Genomic DNA, 25,002 nt, shown 5'->3' with positions numbered 1-25,002 from the left:
CCTCAGGCTATCCCAAACTGCTTGACAACCAACCAAACACTGCTTGAAGTGTAATCACTGGTCTAAGGCTGGAATTGGCAGTCACATCATGCACAGCAAATTCCACCAATCAGCAATAAGTGAATGTCCAGCTCAGTTCTTTGATGGTTTAGTTGAGGGATAAATATTCACCAAGTCACCAGAGCGAATGACCTTTTCTTCATTCAGTGCTATGGAATCTTTGAAGTCTGCCTGAAGGGGCAGCATTGACACAGTACTAAAGCTGGAGTGTTATCCTTAATTATGCCTTTAGAGCTACTCAAGAGTGCTACAGCTGCCACCAGTGGACAATATCTTTTAGTCACAGCCACATTATAAGAACACCAAAGGAAGATCTCCTCTGACTGTGGTTTTCAGCAAAATGATTGGCATATTCTAAAAGAATCAATATATAATTTGACAGAAGCATATACACATATGATATCATTAAACATTGTGGTGAGAGAAATTCCTACCCCAAGGTAAGAGTTGACTTTCTCTTAAGCTTCTGTCATCGGTGCTTTTTTTTGCTTCATCATGGGGAGCCTTGAAAACATGTTTTACAGCAAACAAATTCCACAAAGGAATTGCATCAAAGGGGACCTTTAATGCTGCACTTAAGCATTTTCCACAATATCTCCCCAGGTGTGACCAGTGAGCCAGCAGATGTCACTGAACCAGATCACTTAGAAAATGAACTTCGAGAGAAAATAGAGGACGAAAAAAAGAGGTTGGTGACCTTCCTTTCTTTCATTTAAACTTTTATGTAAAACTCCTACAAAAAGTGCAATGTCAAACAGTCGAGCGGATGTTCCTGTTTCAACACTACCACATTATTAATTTAGTTAATATTATTTAACTCGCAAAACTCTGACAATTATTACTTTATTGGTTAACTCACATACTAGTTTAACCCTTCCTCTCCAAAGCTGAGGACACTTTAAAGGGTGACCATCAATTACAGAACAATGCTCCAACCCACCTGCTTCTCAGATAACACATGGTGCTGTGAAAAATGCGTTCGCTTTTGCAATGGGGTTGGAGTCCATCGTGGTTCAGAACTAAAAACAACCGTGTCTCCCCTGGTTTTAAACCATGCCAGACTCTTTCTGCCTCCATCCACAAGCCCCTCGCCTTGTCTTTCTCACACCCCCACATCTATTTTGTCCACTTTTCTTGAGGAAGTAAATGAGCAGAGTCCACATGGTTCCCAAAAAAAAGACTCTGAACATTTGGGGAGAAGGGAATCTGGTTCTGATTATGTACCTGTGAATGTATTGATTTAGCATAACCCTGATGGAGGCCCAAATTCAAGTCAGCTGTGGTGGTTCATGACCTGACCTGAAAAGTGCGGAGAGAAAGTCAGAATATTTTCTAAAAGGAAATGAACAGACAATACACATTATGGATAAATATTACAAGATCTATTTGGTCTCTTCCTTTGCTCTTATCACGTACTCCCAGGTAACATCCATTTACAACCAACCCGCCCTAATGTCTCTATCACTATTCCAACATTGATCCGTGTGTGCCTTAACACCGTTAAGGAATACAAAAGTATATGGATCGAGCATCATTATGAAGATAAAATCTTCAATTCCGATTTTTTTAATGCAGTCTTGCGTCAAGTCCTCCAGGATTCCCGTTACAACACAGACATGTGGTCAGTGTGGTTATCGCCAAGGGATGGCATGGTTTCCCGACAGTACGTGGAAGCCCAGTATGCAGGATCCTGGTCTTGATCCTGAAAGAGGTGCAGGAGCTGATTGAGACCAACTCAACAAAGGCTGGACTTAATTTTGGAAATTGGAGGAAGAATACTTGGATGCAGAGCATTAAAACTGTGACTGGGTCCATTGGACCCACAAAAACAAAGGGAAAAAATACAATTAAAACCTTGTTGATAAATTTGATAAATGATTAGCAGTCCAGTCAGGCAGTATGGAACATGTTCAAATGTTGCTCATTAGGCCAGCTATTTCTATTGGAAGAAAGCAGTCCCTAACATAGAAGAAAGAATCAAGGCCGATGGGCAGCCAGTCATTAAGTCAGTGCTTGCAACAGTGTGCATGCATAGTTCCCCCAAGTTGTTGGTGTCATCAGTCACCCCCATTTCTATATGTAAGTACATATATCAGGGCTGTTTATGCCTTTTTGTCCTTGTAAGGTAATTAAGTACCACCAAAAACACCGTAGTATTGTAAATTATTTGAATGCTATTGGTTGACAAGTTGTAATATTGAGTGCTTACCAGCTAGAAAAATAAGATTGGTACATCAGCACAATGTGTACTTTGGGTGACCCCTAAACAGGCAAGTCACTTCTTATCATGAGAATCTCTGTGAAATTCCTCAGTTCTCTCAGCTACAATGTGACTATTCTACTTTAATCCCTGTCCAGTTATAAAATGACTTTCAATCGGCTGAAAGCACTGAAGACAGAGATCGAGCATTTACAGCATCTCTTAGAAAAGTCCAAGATGATGATGCAAAAGGATTTTGAGGTCTGGTGGTCTGAAGAGGCAATGAGACTCCAGGTAACATAGACTTTTCAAATGGTGCTTTTTCTCTGTAAAGTTGGAACAAGTCCTGGCACACTATTAAATTCAACTAGGAGAAAGTGATGACTGCAGATGCTGGAGATCAGAGCTTAAGAATGTGTTGCTGGAAAAGCGCAGCAGGTCAGGCAGCATCAAAGGAACATTCCTGAAGAAGGGCTTATGCCCGAAACGTCGATTCTCCTGTTCCTTTAATGCTGCCTGACCTGCTGCGCTTTTCCAGCAACACATTTTTAAACACTATTAAATTCCAATGACAATTGTGATGATGCTGCTTTTTTAACAAGATTATGTTGTCCTTGGCTTTTTTCTCAGAGAGGTTGTAAAAGACACAGACTCTGAAAAGTCTTAAGTTGAAGGGTGTTTGGGCCAGTTTGATTACAGGTAACAGATACTGCCTCAGGCAACAGGCTTTAAGTTGTTGGGAAAGAAAACGCTTGTACAATGAAAGGGGAGTGGCCAGTTCTCCCAGCTCAGCTTTTCTTTGGTTTGGTTTGGTTTTTAGCGGTAGTGTTGTAAAGGCTGCTGGCCCCAAAAAGGTCCAGGCTGATCTGCCTCTCTCTCTGACTTCTCCCTTATGGACCAGGGGGTCTGGCCTGGTCCATAACACAATGCTGGATCCTTAACTTAAATAATGGTTAATGACCATAATGTGCTCTACACAACCTGCTGATCTTGAAACTGCTCTATGAAAGTGCGGTGTACCTTCCAGAAAGGTGCGAATTTCAAACATTGACTCTCCCATTGGTAACAGACAAAATTACAAGCCATTCCAGCGACTGGTTACGAACCGGCAGATCTTTGAATGTAAGGGCCCAGGTTCTCTTCTCAGGCTCACAGCATATGAATAAGGCCTCTTGCAGAAGGCCTTCAGCAAAATTTGCTGAAGATACAAAAAGTGTGAGGGCATGTTGCAATGAAGACAGAAATAATTTGAAAGGAAATATGGATACGTTAAGTGAGTGAGGAAAAGCTTTGTAGATTGAATTTAATGTGAGAATGTGTCAGGTCATACACCTTGCTAGGAAGAATCAACCTATTACTAAATTCAAGAGAGACTTCAAGCAATTTCAGTGCAGAGGGATTGGGATGTTCCCCAGTCATAGCTGGATTTGCCTGGAATCTTTGTGATTTCAGGCAACTTTCACATTTTACGTAGTGCTTGCAAACTGCAATGTGAAGTGGGAAGAGTTTGCTTGTGAAAGCAGATTGCAAAGAACATAAGAACATCAGAAATAGGAACAGGAGTAGGCCATTAGTACCGTCTAGCATATCTGACATTCAACAAGTTCCTGGCTGCACTGCCCCTTTCGTGCCCGCTCATCATAGCTCTCCATTTACCTCTGTCCTCTATTTCTACTCCTGGAGTTTACTTTAATTAATTCATGTGATATGGGCATCACCGGGTGGCGAACATTTATTTTCCTAATTCGTAATTGTTCTTCATAAGAGTGGTGGTTAGCTGCCTTCTTGAGCTGCTGCTGTCCACGTGGTATAGGTACTCCCACAGTTCTGTTCAGAAGGGACTTGCAAGATTTTAATCCAAGTACATTGGGGGAATGGTGATATAGGTCCTAGTCAGAATGGTATGTGGCTTAGAGGAGGCAGTAATCGTCACTGATTTGTAAAGTTCTTTCTTGGAATCTTGGTGAGTTGCTGCAGTGCACCTTGTAACCAGTGCACACTGCTGCACTGTGCATCAATGATGAAGGGGAAAATCTTAAAGATGGTGAATTGGTTGCCAGTCAAGCAAGCTGCCTTATCCTGGTTGGTGTTGAAGCAACACCCATTCAGGCAAATGAAGAGTCTCCCATCACACTTCAGCCTTATCAATGGTGGGCAGGCATTGCAGAGACAGTTACTTGCTGTAAAACCTCTAACCACTGACCTGTTCTTGTTGCTACAGTATTTATATGCGAAGCCCAATTCAGTTTTGTGGTCAATGGTAACCCCCTAGGCTGCTGGTAGTGAAAGATTCTGCAAAGGTAATGCCATTGAATATTGAAGAGGGATGGTTACATCCTCTGTTAAATGAAATAGTGAATGAAATGAAATTTGTGCAGGAATGCTGCTTGCCACTTATAAGCCCAAGTCATACGGTTGTCCAGATCTGACTGCATTGATTGCTGAAGGATTGCTTCAGTATCTAAGGAGTTGCAAGTAGTGCTGAACAATATGCAATCAGCGAATGTCTCACTTCGGATCTTTTAATGAATGGAAAGTCTTTGATGAAGTAGATGAATGTGATGGAAGGATCTGCAGGCTGGATGTTACTAGCACTCTGGAGATGAGCTGGTTGACAGAAGATCTCATCAAATGGTAGTGGAACAACACTACAGGGGAAGTCCCACATGCTTCCAACACTGCAGTGGGGAACAACAAGCAATCAGGTCTTACTATCTTTTGGGAAGAATTCAGACCATACTTTTCCAGTTTCTTTCATCATTCAGATCCCTGATTCGAAAGATCATTTCTCTGGCTGTTACCTGCACTGCTTTCTGACCTTGACATGTTGTTTTACTCATTCACGGAGGACATTACTTGATTTATTGTTGTCACATGTAACTATTTACGATGAAAGGTTTTGTTTTGCGAGTAGTACAGGCAGATCATAGCAAACAACGACATACAGGTCATAGTGTGCACAGACAGAGTGAGGCCTACAGGGTTACAACTGCACAGGAGGTGCACAAAGCAAGTTTAGCATTAGCAAGAAATTATAAAGGTCCATTCAGCGGTCTAATAACAGCAGGGAAGAAGCTGTTCTTGAACCTGATGGTCCATGTGTTCAAGCTTCTGTATTTTTTGCCTGACAGAAGAGATTGTAGGAGAGCATTTCCCGTGTGGGAGGGGTATTTGATCATGTTGGCAGCCTATCCGTGGCAACGGAAAGTGTAAGTGGAGTCCATGAATGGGAGTTTGGCTTCTATGATGGCCTGGCTGTACACACAACTGTCTGTAGTTTCTTACAGTCCTGGGCAGAGCAGCTGCCGTACCACGGCATTATTGGCTACAACATGTTGCCTATCGCTAATGGCCTTTGAGAAGATGGTGGTGAGCTGCCTTCTTGAACTGCTGCAGTCCATTTGGTGTAGGCACAAACCCACAATGCTGTTATGGAGGGAGTTCCAGATTGTTGACCCAGTGATACTGAAGGAACAATGACATATTTCTGCTTTGTTTCTTGTTGACCACAACTGCATGGAATATTTTCACTGCTTTCTCAAACAGAGCTGTACCTCTTCTTCATATTCTCCATGATTTGGAGATGCCGGTGTTGGACTGGGGTGTACAAAGTTAAAAATCACACAACACCAGGTTATAGTCCAACAGGTTTCACTGGAAGCACACTAGCTTTCGGAGCAACGCTCCTTCATATTCTCCTTTAGCTTCAGGATATATATTTCAGGACTATTCATGATAGATCCATGATCTCTACACCACATCAGTGTATCACTTTAGACAGTTTAACTCCCATTGTTATGTCTACTCCTCTTGTTTTATCCACTCATTCCTTGATTTATGAGCTCTCCCTTGTGTTTTCACTGCTCCTTCTACTTTGATATCTTGTGTGCAAATTTGACTACTGTATATCCATTTTCTGAATCCAGATTAATTCTAGCTCCCTATCACCTCCTTAAAGCCTGTGATGAATTTAGTATGAATGCTGGCCAAGACGTTGACACTCACATCCCACATATGAATGAAGGAACATCGAGCTTACTTTTGTGAATGGGAAACATCAGTGTTCCCTGCCTGAGCTCTGAGGGACTATATGCTCTATATCTCCTATTCATTCCTTTCAATCAGTTTCCAGACCATCCACACAACATCCAGTTTAATTCATGAGCTTTTATATTAAGGTTTATCAAAATTCATTTGGAAATTTATCTATGTTAAATCACAGAGCTAACAACAGTTTAGTTTGAATCTATATCAGTCCACAGGCAGATGTTATATATTTCATTGTTTTCCCTTGAAACTTTGATACAGACCTAGTGCACCTGATCGGCTTTCTGCCCAGCCTGTGCTTGTGCTTGCATCCGGCAACCTCCACTCTCATCCCAGGCTCACCCAGCCAACTTCTAATGTAGCCCTTTCCCAGACAGCTTTCAGCCATTTAAAGAGTTGGGTTCACAAAGCTGTGAATATTCCCAACTTTGTGCAAGTATCTCTCAAACAATGAGTAAGAAAATGTTTCTTTCCCACATGACAATTAATCTTGTCAAAGAAACAATTTGTGATGCTGAAAATCTAGGCAAAAGCAGAACTTAATTGAAGAATTGTAAACCAGTCAATTGTAAACCTGTTTCTTTCACCAGTCTACACTAATCTGACACATAGAATGCACACATCACTCAGTTTTATTTTTATTCTTTCGTGAGATGTGGCCATCATTGACTGGGCAAACATTTGTTAGTCATCCTTAATTGCCCTTGACCTGAGTGATTTGCTAATATATTCCATAGGGCAGTTACGGGTCAGTCACATTACTGTAGGATCTTGCATTACATGTTGGCCAGGCCTCGTCGGAATAGTAGATTTTCTTCCCTAAAGTACATTATGTAGGCCCTCTGTGTTACCATCTTTTTAGTGAATTTTATTGAATCTTTCAATCTTTGAGGAATGGCCAATCTTCTAAATTTTGAAGAGGGAAAACCATTTCAGTTTATAAATAATCTAGTGATCCCCTTGTCTGGACCCACTTCATGTTGACCACATATTGGAATTATTCACAGTTTCAGCTGTTTCTGTATATATCTATATAAAATGTTATAGTTGACACATTTGCCTCATGGCGCCAGGTTCCTGAATTTGATTCTATCCTTGGGCAACTGTCTGTGTGGAGTTTGCACATTCTCCCCGTGTCTGCGTGGGTTTCCTCCGGGTGCTCCGGTTCCTCCCACAGTCCAAAGATGTGCAGGTCAGGTGAATTGGCCAAGCTAAATTGCCCATAGTGTTCAGGGATGTGTAGGTTAGGTGCATTCATTAGGGGAAATGTAGGGTAATGAGTCTGGGTGGGATACTCTTCAGAGGGGCGGTGTGGACTTGTTGGGGCAAAGGGCCTGTTTCCACACTGTAGGAATTCTAATTCTAATAAAGATGGGAATTATTTGGTATAGGGTCTGTGGTATTTTGAAGTACCAAGCAGCTCCCAAAGTTGGTGCAGGGACAGGAGATAAATTGATATTCGAAAGTTTTGAAGTGTATTCCTATACAAATGGCGCATCTTTTTTTCCCGGCTGTCATCTTATGACTTAACCTTTTGTGAGGTACCTTGTCAAACACCTTCTGGAAGTCCAAATACAACACATCTATTAGATCCTCTCAATCCACTCTAGTTGAGACTTCCTTGAAAAACTCGAATGATGTAGTCAAACACAATTTCCCCTTCCATGAAGCCATGCTGGCTCTGGTTGGTTTGATTATGATTTCCCAAATGTGCAGGTATTACTCCTTACTAATTGATTCCAATAGACTAATTGGTCTATATTACCTACTTTTTGCCTCCCTTCCTTTTTGAATACAAGTCTTACATTGGAAGTTTTCCAGTTCTCTGGTATTTTTTTCCAAAAGCCAAGGATTTTTGGAAAATTACAACCAATGCATCCACTATTTGGTAGCTATTTCTTTTAGGATCCCAGGATCTAAGCCATCAGAACTAGGTTTCCTAACTGCCTTTAGACCCATTAATTTCCCATGATATTACCTCGCTAGTAATGGTGATGGTTCTTAGTTCCCAACCAGCCCTGTATTCTTTAGCATTAATAGGGTGTTTAAAGTATCTTCCACCATAAAGACTGATGCAAAATATCTTTTAAATCCTCTGCCATTTTCTTATTTCCCTTGACTATCCCTGCAGATTAAATTTCTAAGGAGCTTATGTTCATTTTGACCTCTCTTTTCCTTCATATGTTATGAGGTTAGGCGAGTGCACTCCTGGTCAGAGAGTATGGAATGGATGAATATGTATTAAATGGGATACGATTTGATTGTTTGAAACCTTTTACCTCTGACATACTAGCTATCAGAATGTCCTTTATCATCCTGCTCAATTCTTCAGTTTCACCATTTATTTATGGATTGTATTGCAATACCAGTTAGTGGTAGATTCTACAGCTTGTGAGAAACTCCATGAATATGGTTGGCAATAAATGCTGATCCAGCCAACAATATTCACATCTTAAAAGTGAAAGAAAATGTTTGTAGTCTTGACTGTGCATTCCTTAAAATGACCCCTTGCTTTGACATTTGTGATGTTATAACATACACTTCACTTTCTGGTAATCTACCTGCAATTCTCTTCTTTGAAAACTTGCACACTTTTATAAAGTGATTCCAGTTTAAGCAGCTGAACATTTATTAGGTACCAGTGGATACCTCCCCAATTTGGATCAATGTCTGAGGATATCTGATTGTAATGATCTCCCCAACATCTCTGCCAGAATGTAGCTGCTCCAATGATTGCATTTTTCTTTGACTTCGAAGTATTGAAAAGCCCTTACTGCTATATCAAACATCTGTCTTCTGTGAGCTGCTCAAATATCTGCTGGCCTTCTTCTTCCAGTAAATGTCGAGTAGTTTCACTTTCTTGTGGATTGGTACTACATTCAGGTGTCCATCCCTGTATCAACAACTCTGAAACTGCCATCTGACAGCCTGAATGAATCACCAGGTGATGGTGCTGCAGCAGATACATTTAAACTGTTCTCCATCTCATCCCACCTATTGTTTTCTAAACCTTCATTTGTGGGTTGGTGGGGGTGTTTCTGTCTGGGAAGCATTCCCTAATTCCCGGGGGCACGTAAGAGTCAACATTGCGGTGGAGAAGTCACATGTAAGCCAAAGCAGTTAAGAATCACAGATTTCCTTCCCTAAAGGATATTAGTGAACCAGATCAGTTTTCACAATGGTTACATGGCCATCATTAGGCCTGTACTCTATTCCAGATATTATTGAATTCACATTTCACCATGGGATTCAAAACCATTTTCAAACCAGAAAAATGGTATGGGGTCCTGGATCAGTAGTGCAATGACATTATAACTATGCCATAGCCTCCAATCATGCTTTATGCTTTGAAGATATGTAGAGATGACATGAAAACATAGAAAATAAGTGCAGGAGTAGGCCATTCAACACTTCAAGCCTGCACCACCATTCAATATGATCATAACTCATCATGTAATTTCAGTATTCAATTCCTGTTTTCTCTCCATACCCCTTGATCCCTTTAGTCACAATGGCCACGTCCAGCTCCCTCTTGAATATATCGAATGAACTGACCCCAACAGCTTCCTGTGGGAGAGAATTCCACAGGTTCCCAACTCTCTGAGTGAAGAAATTCTTCCTCATCTCAGTTTTGAATGGCTTACCCCTTATTCTTAGACTGTGACCCCTAGTGCTGGGCTTGCCCAACATCGGAAACATTCTAGCCTGTCCAATTCCATCAAGGTTTTATGTGTTTCGATGAAATTCCCCCCTCATTCTTCCAAAACACATACTTTCAATGTCTAAATGTAAAATGCTATTTACAAATGCTTATGTAATGTATGTTCTTAGATTTTTCCAGCCTGTTTTCTCATGGGCGGCACGGTGGCACATTGGTTAGCACTGCTGCCTCACAGCACCTGAGACCCGGGTTCAATTCCCGCCTCAGGCGACTGACTGTGTGGAGTTTGCACATTCTGCGTGGGTTTCCTCCAGGTGCTCTGGTTTCCTCCCACAGTCCAAAGATGTGCAGGTCAGGTGAATTGGCCATGCTAAATTGCCCATAGTGTTAGGTAAGGGGCAAATATAGGGGTGTGGGTCAGTGTGGACTTGTTGGGCCGAAGGGCCTGTTTCCACACTGTAATCTAATCTAAATCTAAATTTAACTTCAGTTTCATACTGTAGCCACATTCAGGCTTGACTAACAGACAAACATTGAAAAATTAAATATTGCTGTGCCAAATTTCCAATTTACTGGAGTGAGCAACTGATGTAACAAAGCAGATGTCTCCAACACAAAATGCAAAGCAGAGTACTATACAGAACATGAGTTAGTTACGTGCCTGGCCCTGTATCAGCCACTTTCTGGTATTGGTACAAATCTAAATTGTACTGTGTGGCTTTTCAGATTCTAAACAAAAATGCAGTTACCCTTCAAAGCCTCGGTTTTCCAGACATAACATCTTCGTCCAGAATACCTACTGGGTCAATTAAGAACTTTAAACTGCCAATTTGGCAATGTTCCTTGCAGACATTTCTTTTGAATACATTTCAGGATAAATGCTGCCATGTCTTTTAATGCCCTATAATTAAACATAGAAGCTGATTTCTGCATGGTTCCAACAAATTAATGTATACTAAATATTGTGGAATTGGCTGGTCAGGTAAAAGGCTCTGGGCTGTTAAATGATAAATAGTATTTGCACCACACAATACCATACAATGACCATCTCCAACAAGAGTGAACCTAACCATCAACAATCAGCTATATTATTGCCATCATTGGATCCCCCACCTCCACAACCTACTCTTATATTCCAATCCCCTTGAAATAAGGGCCAACATTCCATTACTCTTCTTGATTACCTGCTGCACCTTTGTGCTGCCAACCGAATATCATCATGTCTGCTTGACCTTGTTGGAATCCTTGTAAGAAAACAGAAATCATTGTAAGGCACCTGATCCTTGATATGAATCAGGAACCCAGGAGTTATTAAGGACATAACCATCATGGCAGCTTCCTTTGTACACGGCACAGACTTCTAAAATGTAGTTCCGATGATCACAAGTGACTTGGACGTAGATGGAATGGAACCTTTTCTATGAGTGAAATCAGCCACATTATAATAAAGTATTCTCAACACTATATATAAATATTCTCAACTTATACTGTGAAACATGTATAAAGTATTCTCAGAATGGTCCAGCAGTTGTTACAGTTTTGTGGTGGTGTCCCAGAATATCCTCATTCAATAGTGGCAATGTGTCTCACTCATCTGGAACAAATTAAAGAAGACTTACTGGACCCGAAACATTAACTCTGCTTTTTCTCCACAGATGCTGCCAGACCTGCTGAGTTTCTCCAGCAATTTCTGTTTTTGTTCTGACTTCCAGCCTCCACAGTTCTTTGTGTTATTTAAGTGTTTAATTCCCTGCTAGATCTCTTCCAGGTATGCCCACCTTGAAGAATTTCAGCCCTCTCTCCAATCTACATTTCCATTCTACTCTTTCTTCTTGTTCACCATCGTTACTTTTGTTGTCTCTACTAGTGATTAACAAAGCTGTAACTTTTTATAATTTGTTCACCAACAGTAGCTAAGGCAGTAACAGTTTGAAGTTAAATTCTTCCAGAAGGTCTTTCAGATGATTAAAGTACGTATGTATTAACATGTGTCTAACACCTGCACATGTTAATTGGAAGGCTGAAACTTAAGACCTGCAAATCTGACCTGGCATCAATCACTTCTGTTAGCAACATCAGTGTTTTTTTAATCATAACCTCACAACCTGGCTGCATGGAGATTTTTATTTTAAGAAAATGAATAGTTCACTATTTTACGTTTGCTCTATTATTTTAAACCCAACAGGGACAACCATCTGAGGCCACCTGTCAGGATACCTGTAAGACACATTCTGTGAGTCCAACAGCTTCCCAGGGGAGCCTGCACAGCAGCAGGTGAGAAATAGTACATTAAAATCTATATCTTATGCACTGCTATGACATAAATATTTTAGAAGATTCTTTCCCTTCCAATATCCAACTTATACTGTGAAACACTTATAACTGGCTTGATCTGATTTGCAAAATTCATAGGAACAGGAATACCCTACCTGCCAATGTAGTCAACTCAGCCACATTAGGGAGATTTAAACAATCCTTAGATAAGCACATGGATGATGATGGGATAGTGTAGGGGGACAAGCTAAGAATAGTTCACAGGTCGGCGCAACATTGAGGGCCAAAAGGCCTGTTCTGCGCTGTATTGTTCTATGTTCTATGTTCTAGAACTGAATGCCTTTTAGACTAGTCCGGATTGTAAAATATTCACACTAAGATGCTGGTTACCTGCTAGCCTTTCAGCTCTGAAGTCAGATTGACATGATGACGATCCCAATAATTTCACCGAAGTGTGCAGTTGCTTGGCCATGTAGCAATCTGGAGTGTACCATATAGTGCAACAACCATCATTCCATTGAAGGTATATGAGAAGGCGACCATGTGGAAAATTTGAAGGGACCATGTTGTGGAATTAACAGACTATGTACTATAAAGAAATATTAGAAAGAGCATTCTCTCCAGTCTAGATTCCCCTGCCCTCACTGAACACCACCACTCCCCACCACCCCCCCCACGCCCCGCCCCCTCGCCCAACTCCCCTGCCTTGCCAGGTGGATCTTGAAGATTGCCTGCCAAAGATTATTTATTGCAAAGTAATTGAAGTTTCCTCTTAGGATTTTCTATTCAAGAAACACTTGGCAGTAATATCACCGTTGACAGGTTTACTTACCACTGCAAGAGGGCCAGCAATACAATTATGCAGTGGACATTGTAGCTTTGCATAAGGCCCCATCATTTTACAGCAATTAAAAGGCTATCAGGTACTTACTTACATGCATCACTAGAAGTGCTTTTATCACCAGTGAGGACAGGAGTGCCAAAAAAGTGATCCATAAATGATGTTTGAATGACATGGCAGAATTATTCAGTGTTACCTCCACAGCTGCAATCTTTTTTTAAATATTTGTTCACACGATGTGGAGATTGCAAGCAAGACCAAAACTTATCACTGTTCCCCTTTTGTTCTGAAGTGTAGGAAGTGATTCAATGCCCTCACAAACATAGCTAAGAAAAGACGAGACACTCTTGCTAATGTACATCTTCCATTATTTTGGCAGCCTTCAACTGTTTTGTCGTTTACCCATTTTTGGAATTTAGTGATTATGGGTAAGGCCAATATTTTATGCCTATCCTAGTTTCCCTCAGAAAGATACTGGTGAGTGCCCTTCTTGAACCTCAGCAGTCTGCATGGTGAAGGTATTCCCATAGTGTTGTTAGACAGGACATTCCTCGATCATCAACCATCGTTGATGATGCAAACAACTGCAGCGACGATTAAAATCCATTAGGGCGATGGGCAAATTTGCCACTGAAAGCACCCTGGAAAATTCACTCGAGGCGGCAAACAATCAGAGAAAGGTTGCCCCCATAAAATGAATGGAAGAAAATGATGAACTGTTTCCCCAGGCACAGGCTGGTTCTCTTGTCTGCTTGCCACTGACACAATTGGAGGAGCAGGAAACAGTTAAACAAGTAAATGCCAGAAGAGACAGAGTCACTTAGGGAGTATCCACTGTGAGCAGGGGAAGCTGGAAGGCAAGAAGTGAAGCTGGAGGGTCTGGGGCTGAGATCCAGCAGCAGACAGATGTTTTCTGGGGGCCAGATGCAGTTTCCTTGCACAGACCAGGAGGGGAGACAGGGTTAAGGCGGCTGTCCGCCTGCCAACTCAAGAGGCATTTTGGGAGAATAGGAAGACTGCACATGAAGTCAGGGGATTGAGAGGAATTGAGGGGAGCAGGAGGCTGCAAGGTAATGGGGGAGACGGTGAGGCTGCAAGGTTAATGGGGGAGATGGTGAGGCTGCAAGATAATGGGGGGAGATGGTGAGGCTGCAAGGTAATGGGGGAGACGGTGAGGCTGCAAGATAATGGGGGGAGATGGTGAGGCTGCAAGGTAATGGGGGAGATGGTGAGGCTGTAAGATAATGGGGGGAGATGGTGAGGCTGCAAGGTAATGGGGGAGATGGTGAGGCTGTAAGGTAATGGGGGAGATGGTGAGGCTGCAAGGTAATGGGAGATGGTGAGGCTGCAAGGTAATGGGGGGAGATGGTGAGGCTGCAAGATAATGGGGGAGACGGTGAGGCTGCAAGATAATGGGGGAGATGGTGAGGCTGCAAGATAATGGGGGAGATGGTGAGGCTGCAAGATAATGGGATAGACGGTGAGGCTGCAAGGTAATGGGGGTGATGGTGAGGCTGCAAGATAATGGGGGAGATGGTGAGGCTGCAAGGTAATGGGGGAGACGGTGAGGCTGCAAGGATGGACAATTTTACAAGGCAGAAAAGAGGAATGTGGAAGACAGGGAGGTCTCCAGAGTGTGGGCAGAGATAGTCCACATAAAGGAGATATAGGAGCAGAATTAGGCCATTCAGTCTATTCAGTCTGCTCTGCCGTTTGATCATGACTCATATTTTTCTCAACTCCATTTTCCTGCCTTCTCCCCAGAACCTAGATCCCCTTACTAATAAAGGACCAATCTTCCTCTCTATTAATGGCTTGGAATCCACAGCCCTCTGCAGCAATGAGTACCACAGATTCGTCACTCACTGGCTGAAGATGTTTCTCATCGCCTCAGTTCTAAAGCGTTGTCCTTTAATCCTGAAGCTGTGCCCCCCAGGTACTATTTCCTGCCAATGGAAACATCTTCTGCATGTCCACTCTATCTAGGCTGTCAGTATCCTGTAAGTTTCGTGGTGACTGTAGGTGGGCTACAAGGGTGCAGCAGTGATTTAGAGAAGTTGTAAGGGCCGAGGGGGTGGTTGACTGATTGCAGGAGTCTGGATGGAGACAGGATGGCTGCAAAGGAGTTGGAAAGAGGCTGCAAGGGGGAAATGGAGGCTCTGTGGAGGCAATGAGGGAGGCTAGAAGGAGAGGAGAGACAGGATGCCACAAGAAGGCTGGGAGAGACAGAATGCTGATGGCAGAGAGAGAAGCTGCAAAAAATAGGGAACAGTTTTAGACCTGTCAGAACATTGCAAACAGGCAAACAATGAACAAAGTTACTCGGCCCTTCAAGCCTTTCTGCCATTCAATAAGATCATGGCTGATCTAATTTTAACCTTAATTCCACATCCTACATTCCCTCCCGATAATCTTTCATTCCCTGTCTGACAAGTCCAACTTGAAAATGACTCAAAGCCAACTCTTTCAGGTTCAAACAAGGATATTTTACTGCATTCAAAGCGTGAAGGGATGATTTGCTACACACATTCACACAAGTGCTCAAGAAAGAAAGAGAAAAAGAAAGAAAGAATGAATTACTTCAGATCAAAGCTATTAAAATTAGTTCACATTGATGGAGAGTCCACTAAGTCAGTATCCAGTTTATGTCCCTTCAGTAGCTGTGCACAGATGTTTCTTTCGTAGGAGCTCAAATGTACTTGAATTATTGATGAATGTACAGTATGTATAGGCTGAAATAAGGTGTAGAGGTAAAGTGACAGGAACAGGAGCATCTGAGCTGATGATCGGCTGCAAGCAGTTGTTTTCTGGGGTCTGGATGAATCGTTCTTGCTCAGGCTGGGAGTGGGAGCCAGGAGCCACCGGGAGATTGGTGCACTTTGCAAAAGAGACGCAGGTTTCTTTCCAGAAATCAGACTTCTGATAGATATTGAGATCAAAGTCAGGCATTTAGCTAAGCTTGAAGCTGCTTACTGTTCAGTCATTGCCAACAAACTGAGGAAAGAGGGCGAAACCGTACAATGAAAACTATCAGTTCCAGCCGTATCACTGGAGCATCCAGTTTGGCCTCACCCCCTACCAACCTTATATTGAGGATCTGCACAAGTAGTCAGTCTCAATGTTTCATCTCACAAGTGCATCTTTCACTTAACCAGTACCTTATAACTGGACACGAGGAATCAAGGAGGTGATGCACAGTAGTAAAGATGTGTAGGTCTTTAAAACATGCTGACTGTTTAAGGCATCCTCATTTTTGTTTTGAATATCGATAATGTTTCAAAATCATGACTGCCCACATCCATGCTGGCAGGTCGCTTTTATACATAGCATTTAAGTCAACTCCATTTTGGGAATAACTTTTCGAGGGCTTCAAAGATTGACCTAAAAACCAACATCTGCAGCAGCACCAGTATAAACGGTAATATCAACATCTACAGCAGTACCAACACCTACAGTAACATCAATATCTACAGTATCAATATCTACAATAACATCAACATGTACAGTAACATTAACATCTACAGTACCAACATAAACGGTAACATCAATATCTACAGTATTAATATCTACAGTAACATCAACATTTACAGTATCAACATCTACAGTAACATCAATATCTACAGTAACATCAATATCTACAGTATCAATATCTACAGTAACATCAACATCCACAGTATCATCAACATCTACAGTAACATCAATATCCATAGTAACATCGATATCTACAGTAACATAGGCATCTATAGTAACATCAATATCTACAGTAGCATCAATATCTACAGTAAGGCCAACATCTACAGTATCAACATCTACAGTAACATCAATATGTACAGTAACATCAACATCGACAATAACATCAACATCTATAGTAGCATCAATATCTACAGTAACATCAATATCTACATATCAGCATTTACAGTAATGTCAGCATCTGCAGTAACATCAATATCTATAGCCACATCAACATCAACAGTAACATCAACATCTACAGTAACATCAATATCTACAGTATCAATATCTGCAGTAACATCAATATCTATAGCCGCATCAACATCTACAGTAACATCAACATCTACAGTCTCAATATCTACAGTAACATCAATATCTACAGTAACATCAACATCTACAGTATCATCAATATCTACAGTAACATTAATATCTACAGCAGCACCAACATATGCAGTAACATCAATATCCACAGTAGCATAATATCTACAGTAGCATCAACATCTACAGTAACATCAATATCTACAGTATCAATTTCTACAGTAACATCAACATCTACAGTAACATCAATATCTACAGCAGCACCAACATATACAGTAACATCAATATACAGTAACATCAATATCTACCTTTTCATCAATATCTACAGTATCAATACCTACAGTAACATCAATACTACGGTAACATCAATATCTACAGTAACATCAAAATCTACAGTAACATCAATATTTACATTAACATCAACATCTACAGTAACATCAACATCTACAGTATCAATATCTACAGTAACATCAGCATCTATAGTAACATCAATATCTACAGTATCAACATCTATAGTAACATCAATATCTACAGTATCAATATCTACAGTATTGTCAATATCTACAGTAACATTAACATCTACAATAACTTCAATATCTACAGTGTCATCAGTATGTACAGTATCCGTATCTATAGTAACATCAACATCTACAGTAACATTAACATCTACAGTACCAATATCTACAAGATCATCAACATCTACAGTATCAATATCTACAGTAACATCAATATCTGCAGTATCAATATATATAGTAACATCAACATCTACAGTAACATTAACATCTACAGTACCAATATCTACAGTAACATCAATATCTACAGTATCAATATCTATAGTATTGTCAATATCTACAGTAACATTAACATCTACAGGAACATCAATATCTACAGTAACATCAACATCTACAGTATCAATATCTATATAGTAACATCAACATCTGCAGTAACATCAATATCTACAGTAACATCAATATCTACCATAACTTTGGGGTGTTAGTGCTCTGATGCTTCTGCTACCCTTGCCCTTCCAATGGTTATTCAGTAACTTCCCTATTATGACTATCATAAAGCTGTAGTAGAAGATAAGTGAGATGGATCTTAATTATTTTACATCGTCACCATCTGAATGAACATGTACCTTTTCATCTCAGTCCTAAATGCCTTTTATTCTGAGACTGTGTGCCCCCGTCTAGACTGCACAGCAAAGGGAAACGTTCTTTCAACATCTTGTCTGTCTGTCCCTTTAAATATTTTGTAAATTGCTATGAAATCTTCACTCATTCTTCTAAACACCATAGGATGTCTCCTCATTATTGCCTTATAAGACAAGCCCACCACCCCAGGAATCAGTCTGGTGAACTTCTTGCCGCACTCCCTCTAAGCCATGTATATCCTTCCCTAGGCAAGGGAACCAGACTGCACACAATTATCTAGATAGAATCTAGCCAGTGTTCTATACAAGTGATGCAAGACGTCTTCATTTCTGTATTCAAAACCTCTTCCCTTCCAAATTACTCTCAGCATCTGCTTGCTAGCTTTCAGTGACTTATGACCAAGGACCCTGAGGTCCCATTGGACTTCACTCCATTCCAATCTCTCGCCATTCAGGAAATTCAATACCTCTGTTCCTCCTACCGAAATGGATAACCTAACATTTAGCCACATTGTATTGTAAAAGCTGGGGCCCTAACAGTGATCCTTGTAATACACCAGGATTCACAACCTGTCAGCCTGAGAATGACCCATTTATTCCAACTTGCTGTGTTCTGCTTTTTACTAATCCTCAATCCATGCTGATACATTACCCACAATTCAATTTTGTTTATTGACCTCTTGTGTTAACTTTATCAAAATCCAAATACACCACATCTTAATGCTTCCCCTTTGTTGAGTTAGTGTGCTAGTAAGCCTCAAAAATCTTTATTAGATTTGCCAAACATAATTGTCACTTCGTAAATCCATATTAATTCTGCCAAATCAGAAAATTATTTTCGAAATATCTGGTAATCACAACCTTTATTATAGATTCCAGTATTTTCTCAACTACTGATGTTAGGCTAACTCAGTGCAACTCAAATACAAAATGAAGAGTCTATAGCTCTGGCTTGCTCCAAATTTGATCAGAATACTTTCCAATTCAGCTCATTGATTGAAACAGTTGATGTTTCTGTAGACCAGTTGGATCCCATTATGGATTCCCTTCTCAAACTTCATTTTAATGAGTACATCCATGAAGCACGATTTTGTTATTCATAGAACATAGAAAAATACAGTGCAGTACAGGCCCTTTGGCCCTCGATGTTGCGTCGATCCAAGCCCACCTAACCTACACTAGCCCACTATCCTCCATATGCCTATCCAATGCCCATTTAAATGCCCATAAAGAGGGAGAGTCCACCACTGCTACTGGCAGGGCATTCCATGAACTCACGACTCGCTGAGTAAAGAATCTACCCCTAACATCTGTCCTATACCTACCACCCCTTAATTTAAAGCTATGCCCCCTCGTAATAGCTGACTCCATACGTGGAAAAAGGTTCTCATGGTCAACCCTATCTAAACCCCTAATCATCTTGTACACCTCTATCAAGTCACCCCTAAACCTTCTTTTCTCCAATGAAAACAGCCCCAAGTGCCTCAGCCTTTCCTCATACGATCTTCCTCCCATACCAGGCAACATCCTGGTAAACCTCTTCTGCACCCGTTCCACTGCTTCCACATCCTTCCTATAGTGTGGCGACCAAAACTGCACACAATACTCCAAATGCGGCCGCACCAGAGTCTTATACAACTGCAACATGACCTCAGGACTCCGGAACTCAATTCCTCTACCAATAAAAGCCAGTACGCCATATGCCTTCTTCACCGCACTATTTACCTGGGTGGCAATGATGTTTTCCAGATCCAAGATGATGAAACAGGTGTCCACTCCACCCCAAGCCAGCCAATATTATACTTAAAGAGCATAAGACTAGGATATAATGCTAGACTGATCAGATTGGCAATTACCTTAAACTGACTTTCGTTGTCCACAGTAAGCAATGAAATGAACTGGCAATTTTTGATCGATTTTGCCCCAATATTTCTCTTTTAGCTGACAGAGTCTTTTCTCAGATTCCAAGATGCTGCCAGCTGGATGCGCAATCTCATATACTTCCAGCAAGTCCTAGACTGTAACCCACTAAGAACATAAGAACTAGGAGCAGCAGTAGGCAATTCTACTCCTTAAGTCTGCTTATTTGAGATGATAGTAGCTGATCTCATATTGACCTCAACACCACTTTCTTGCCCACTCTCTGTAACCATTCAACCCATTAATAGTTAAAAATTGGTTTATCTTCTCTTTAAATTGACCCAATGTCCCGGCATCCACTACACTCTGAGGTAATGAATTCCTTAGATTCATGACCCTTTGAGAGAAGTAATTTCTCTTCATAGAATTATAGAGTCATAGGGTCATACAGCATGGAAACAGATCTTCTGTCCAATCAGTCCATGCTGAACATAATCCCAAACAAAACGTCCCACCTTCCTGCTCTTAGGCCATATCCCACTAAGCCTTTCCTATTTATGGACCCATCCAAATGCCTTTTAAACATTGTAATTGTATCTGCATCCACCACTTTCTCAGGACGTTCTTTCCACACTCGAACCACCCTCTGTGTAAAGAATATGCCTCTTACATCTTTCCTAAATATCTCTCCTCTCACCTTAAAAATGTACCCCCAGTCTTGGAATTCCCCATTTTAGGGAAAAGACAACTACATAAACCTGAACTATACCTCTCATTATTTTATAAACCTCGATCAGGTCACCTCTAAACCTCCTGCGCTCCAGTGTAAAAAGTACCAGCCTATCTAGCCGCTTTTTATAACTCAAACCTTCCATTCCCAGCTACATGGTGGTAAACCTCTTCTGAGCCCTCTCCAGCTTGATCATATCCTTCTTATAACTGGGTAACCAGAACTGGACACAGTTTTCCAGAAGAAGCCTCACCAATGTCCTGTACAACCTCAGCATGACTTCCCAACTCCTATACTCAAAGGAGTTGAGCAATGAAGGGAAAAGCTAAACGCTGTTTTAACCACCCTGTCGATTTGTGATGCAAACTTTAAAGAATTATGTACCTGCACCTCTAGGTCCCTTTGTTCTACAACGCTACCCAAGGCTTTACCATTAATTGTAAAAGCCCTACCCTAGCTTGCTGCATCAAAATGCAATATTTAGCATTTATTCAGATTGAACTCCATCTGCCATTTTTGAGCCAATTGATCCATTGATCAGGATCCCTTTGTAATCTTAGAAAATCTTCTTCACTGCCACCAATTTTGGTGTCATCCGCAAACTTACTAACAGTGCCTTCTATATTCTCATCCAAATCATTTATATAAATGACAAACAAAAGAGGACCCAGAACTGATCCCTGTTGAACCCCACTGGTCATAGACCTCCATTCTGAAAAGCAACCCTCCACCATTACTCTCTGTCTCCTGTCATAAAGCCAATTATGTATCCAATTGGCAAGCTCACCCTGAATCCTATGTGTCCTAACTTTACGAATTAGTCTATCATGCGGAATCTTGTCAAAGGCTTTCTTAAAATCTTTCTTTTAAATCTGTTACCCCTTATCCTAAAACTATTGTTCTAGAATTGTTCTAGATTGCCCCACATGGGAAATCATTCTCTCTGCATCTACTTTGTCTTTCCCCTTTAGGATTGTGTGTACCTCAATTAGATTTCTCATTCTTCTAAATGGGCCTAAACTGTTGAATAACTCTTCATAAGACCAACTCCTGATGTCTAAAATCAATCTAGTGAATCTCTTCTGAACTGCCTCCAATACAACCACATCTCTCCTTGAGCAAGGGGACCAAAATTGTCCACAATACTCCACGTGCAGTCTCATTAATGCCTTTAACAGGTCTAACAACGCTTACCTACTATCACACTACTTCTTTAGAAATAAATGCCAAAATTCCATTTGCCTCCCTTATTACCTGCTGTACCTGCATACTAGTTTTCTAAAATTCATGAACGAGATCACCTAAGTCTCTCTGCACCGAAAAAGTCTAAAGTTTATCTCTATTTTGATAACAAGTTGCTTTTCTATTCCTCCGACACAAATGGACAAACCTACACTTATTCACGGTAAACTTCATTTGCCAAATGTTGGCATTTTCACCAAGCCTATCCGTATCTATTTATAATTTTCTTACTTCTTCATTGCAACCTACTTTCCCACTTATTTTACTATCATCTGCAATCTACAAATTTAGTTTTAGTACTTTCTATCCTTGCATTTAAGTCATTAATATATATTTTAATTAGTTGGACCCACTAGTCACATTTTGCCAAGCAGGAAAAGGCACATTTATCTCGTCTTTCTGTTCATTAGCCAATATACCGCTCACGCTAATAAATTACCTCTAACCCCAGGTGATCTTACCTTGTGTATTAACCTTTAGTGTAACACCTTATGTGGAAATCCAGATATACCGCATCTACAGGATCCCTATTATTCACTTTGCTTGTTACATCTTTGAAGAGCTGTAGCAAATTAGTCAACTTTATCTACCCATCATAAAATTGTGATGGTTTGCGGTTTGACTTTCCAAATGTCCTGTTCGTGCATCCATGATAATGGATTCTAACAATTTCCCAGCGACAAATGTTAAATTAACTGGTTAGTAGTTTCTTTTTTTCTGCCTACCTCCTATTTTGAAGAAGGTCATTATATTAGCATTTTTCCAATCCACTGGGACCTTTCCCACATGTAGGGAATTTTGCAATATTGTAACCAATGAATCCGCTATCTCTGCTGCCACTTCCTTGCTGCCATCAAGCCCTGGGGACTTGTCTGCTTTCAATCCTAGTTGTACTTATTCCCTAATGATGTAAATTGTTCTGATGTCCTCCCTTCCCACAATTTCTGCATTACCTGTTACTATTGGGATAGTACTGGTGTCCTCATGAAAACTAAAGCAAAATATTGATTTGGTGACTCCAGCATTTCTGTGTTTCCCATGATTAACTCCCTGTCTCATTCCCCAAGGTAGCAACATTCACTTTAGCTATTCTCTTTCTTTCTATATACTTATAGAAGGTTTTGCTATCTGTATTCGTGTTTGGTGTGGAGTTTCTTTCATAAATTGCATTTGCTCTTCTAGGTTTTGTTTTATTAATCTTTGTTGATCTTTAAACATTCCCCAATCTTCCAGCCTGCCATTCACCTTTGCAGTATGGTATACTTTTGTTTTTGTCTTTATTTTATTTTTAACTTCCTTGCTTAGCCATGGATATGGTTTCTGGGAGTATTACTTATCTGGATGGACCTGACAGCTTTTATCGACTTTAGCAATTTGTCTCCCATGTAGTGTTTTTAAGACCCTCTTGGATTCCTGGATGGCAGAAAGAATTGGGAGGTATCTTCTCTTATTTAAAAAAATTTGAAGAAGGTTTACAAACCAAAAGTGGCTGAGAATGTAATTCAGTGACTGTCTGAAGAATTCCTGTGGATGATGCTTGGTCCACTCATAATGACCTTGAAGTGTTGCCCCAGCAACTTCAGATAAAACAGGGTGATGAGAATTGTATGCAGTACTCCAAATGTGGCCTTACCAATGCCTTGTCCAGCTATAACATGATGTCCCAACTCCTGTGCTCAATGCTCTAACCGATAAAGGTAAGCATGCCAAACACCTTCTTCACCACCCTATCTGTGACCCAACTTTCAATGAACTATGTACCTGCACCCCTAGGTTTCTCTGTTTGATAACACTCCCAACACTCCCCAGGGACCTACCACTAATTTTGTAAGTCCTGCCCAGGTTTGTCTTACCAAAACGCAACACCTTGCATTTATCTAAATTAAACTCCATCTGCCAAACCTCACCCCTCTGGCCCAGTTGACCAAGATCCAGTTGTACTCTGAGATAACCTTCTTCACCATCTACTACACCACCAATTTTGGTGTGATTTGCAAACTTACTAACCATGTCTCCTTTATTCTCATCCAAATTGTTTATATAAATGACAAATTACAGTGAACCCAGCACTGATCTTTGTGGCCTGCTGATGACAGGCCTCCAGTCTGAACAACAACCCTCTATCAACACTCTCGCTCCTATTATCAAGCCAATTTTGTATCCAATTGGCTAGCTTAATCACAGAATCCCTATAGTGTGGAAGCAGGCCATTCAGCCCATTGAGTCCATACTGACCCTCTGAACAGCATCTAACCCAGACCGACCCTATCCCTGTAACCTTGTCATAACAATAGCTAATCCATTGAGAATGCAACATGCAATTGTGATGCTTACGAAATACCATATGGGGAGTGTTGAGAATCATACTTTAAGCGACCTGATTCACAACACTCTCCATTCACTAGTAGCAGTGTAAGATTCTGGAAGGTTCTGCTGTGAGTGCTTTTTGCATAGCTCAGTCGACTGGTTTGTGATGCAGAGTGATGCCAAAAACATGGGTTCAGTTCCCACACTGGCTGCAGTTATCATGAAGGACTCTCCTTCTCAACCTCTTCCCTCACCTGAGGCGTCATGACCCTCAGGTTAAACCTTCACCAGTTGTCTCTCTCTAATAAGAGAACAGATCTATGGTCCTCTGGGAATATGGCGATTTTCAAGTTATAGAGACTGTACTTTTCAGTTTACTTGACAAATTGTAATCCCAAAAACAGCTTAACTAAAACATTCCTGTAGGTTATATGCAGCAGTATTGAATGTTTGCCTTCAAAAATTCCTGTTTGAAGAAACATGGGTTAAGTTTTATTAGATTAACAGTGAAACCACATGCAGCAGTAAGAATTTTTTTTTACAATCTCAGCCACATTCCAGGCATATGGGCTAAAAAGGT

General features: G+C 40.9%; 1 protein-coding gene across 2 annotated transcripts in view; it reads left to right on the top strand.

Annotated features, from left to right (window-relative positions):
- The window catches only part of kif6 (kinesin family member 6), a 567,232-nt gene that overhangs the window by 505,736 nt on the left and 36,494 nt on the right, over positions 1-25,002 (top strand). For both annotated transcript variants that reach the window (XM_072551042.1, XM_072551033.1), the window contains 3 exons: positions 664-748; positions 2,419-2,554; positions 12,154-12,242. In XM_072551042.1, the coding sequence (XP_072407143.1) occupies positions 664-748; positions 2,419-2,554; positions 12,154-12,242 (310 nt within the window). The remainder of the gene's footprint in view (positions 1-663; positions 749-2,418; positions 2,555-12,153; positions 12,243-25,002) is intronic.

Source organism: Chiloscyllium punctatum, chromosome 3 (genome assembly GCF_047496795.1).
Source record: "Chiloscyllium punctatum isolate Juve2018m chromosome 3, sChiPun1.3, whole genome shotgun sequence".
Lineage (NCBI taxonomy): Eukaryota > Metazoa > Chordata > Chondrichthyes > Orectolobiformes > Hemiscylliidae > Chiloscyllium > Chiloscyllium punctatum.
The sequence above is the reverse complement of the archived record's forward strand: the minus strand, read 5'-3'. Positions and strand labels throughout refer to the sequence as shown.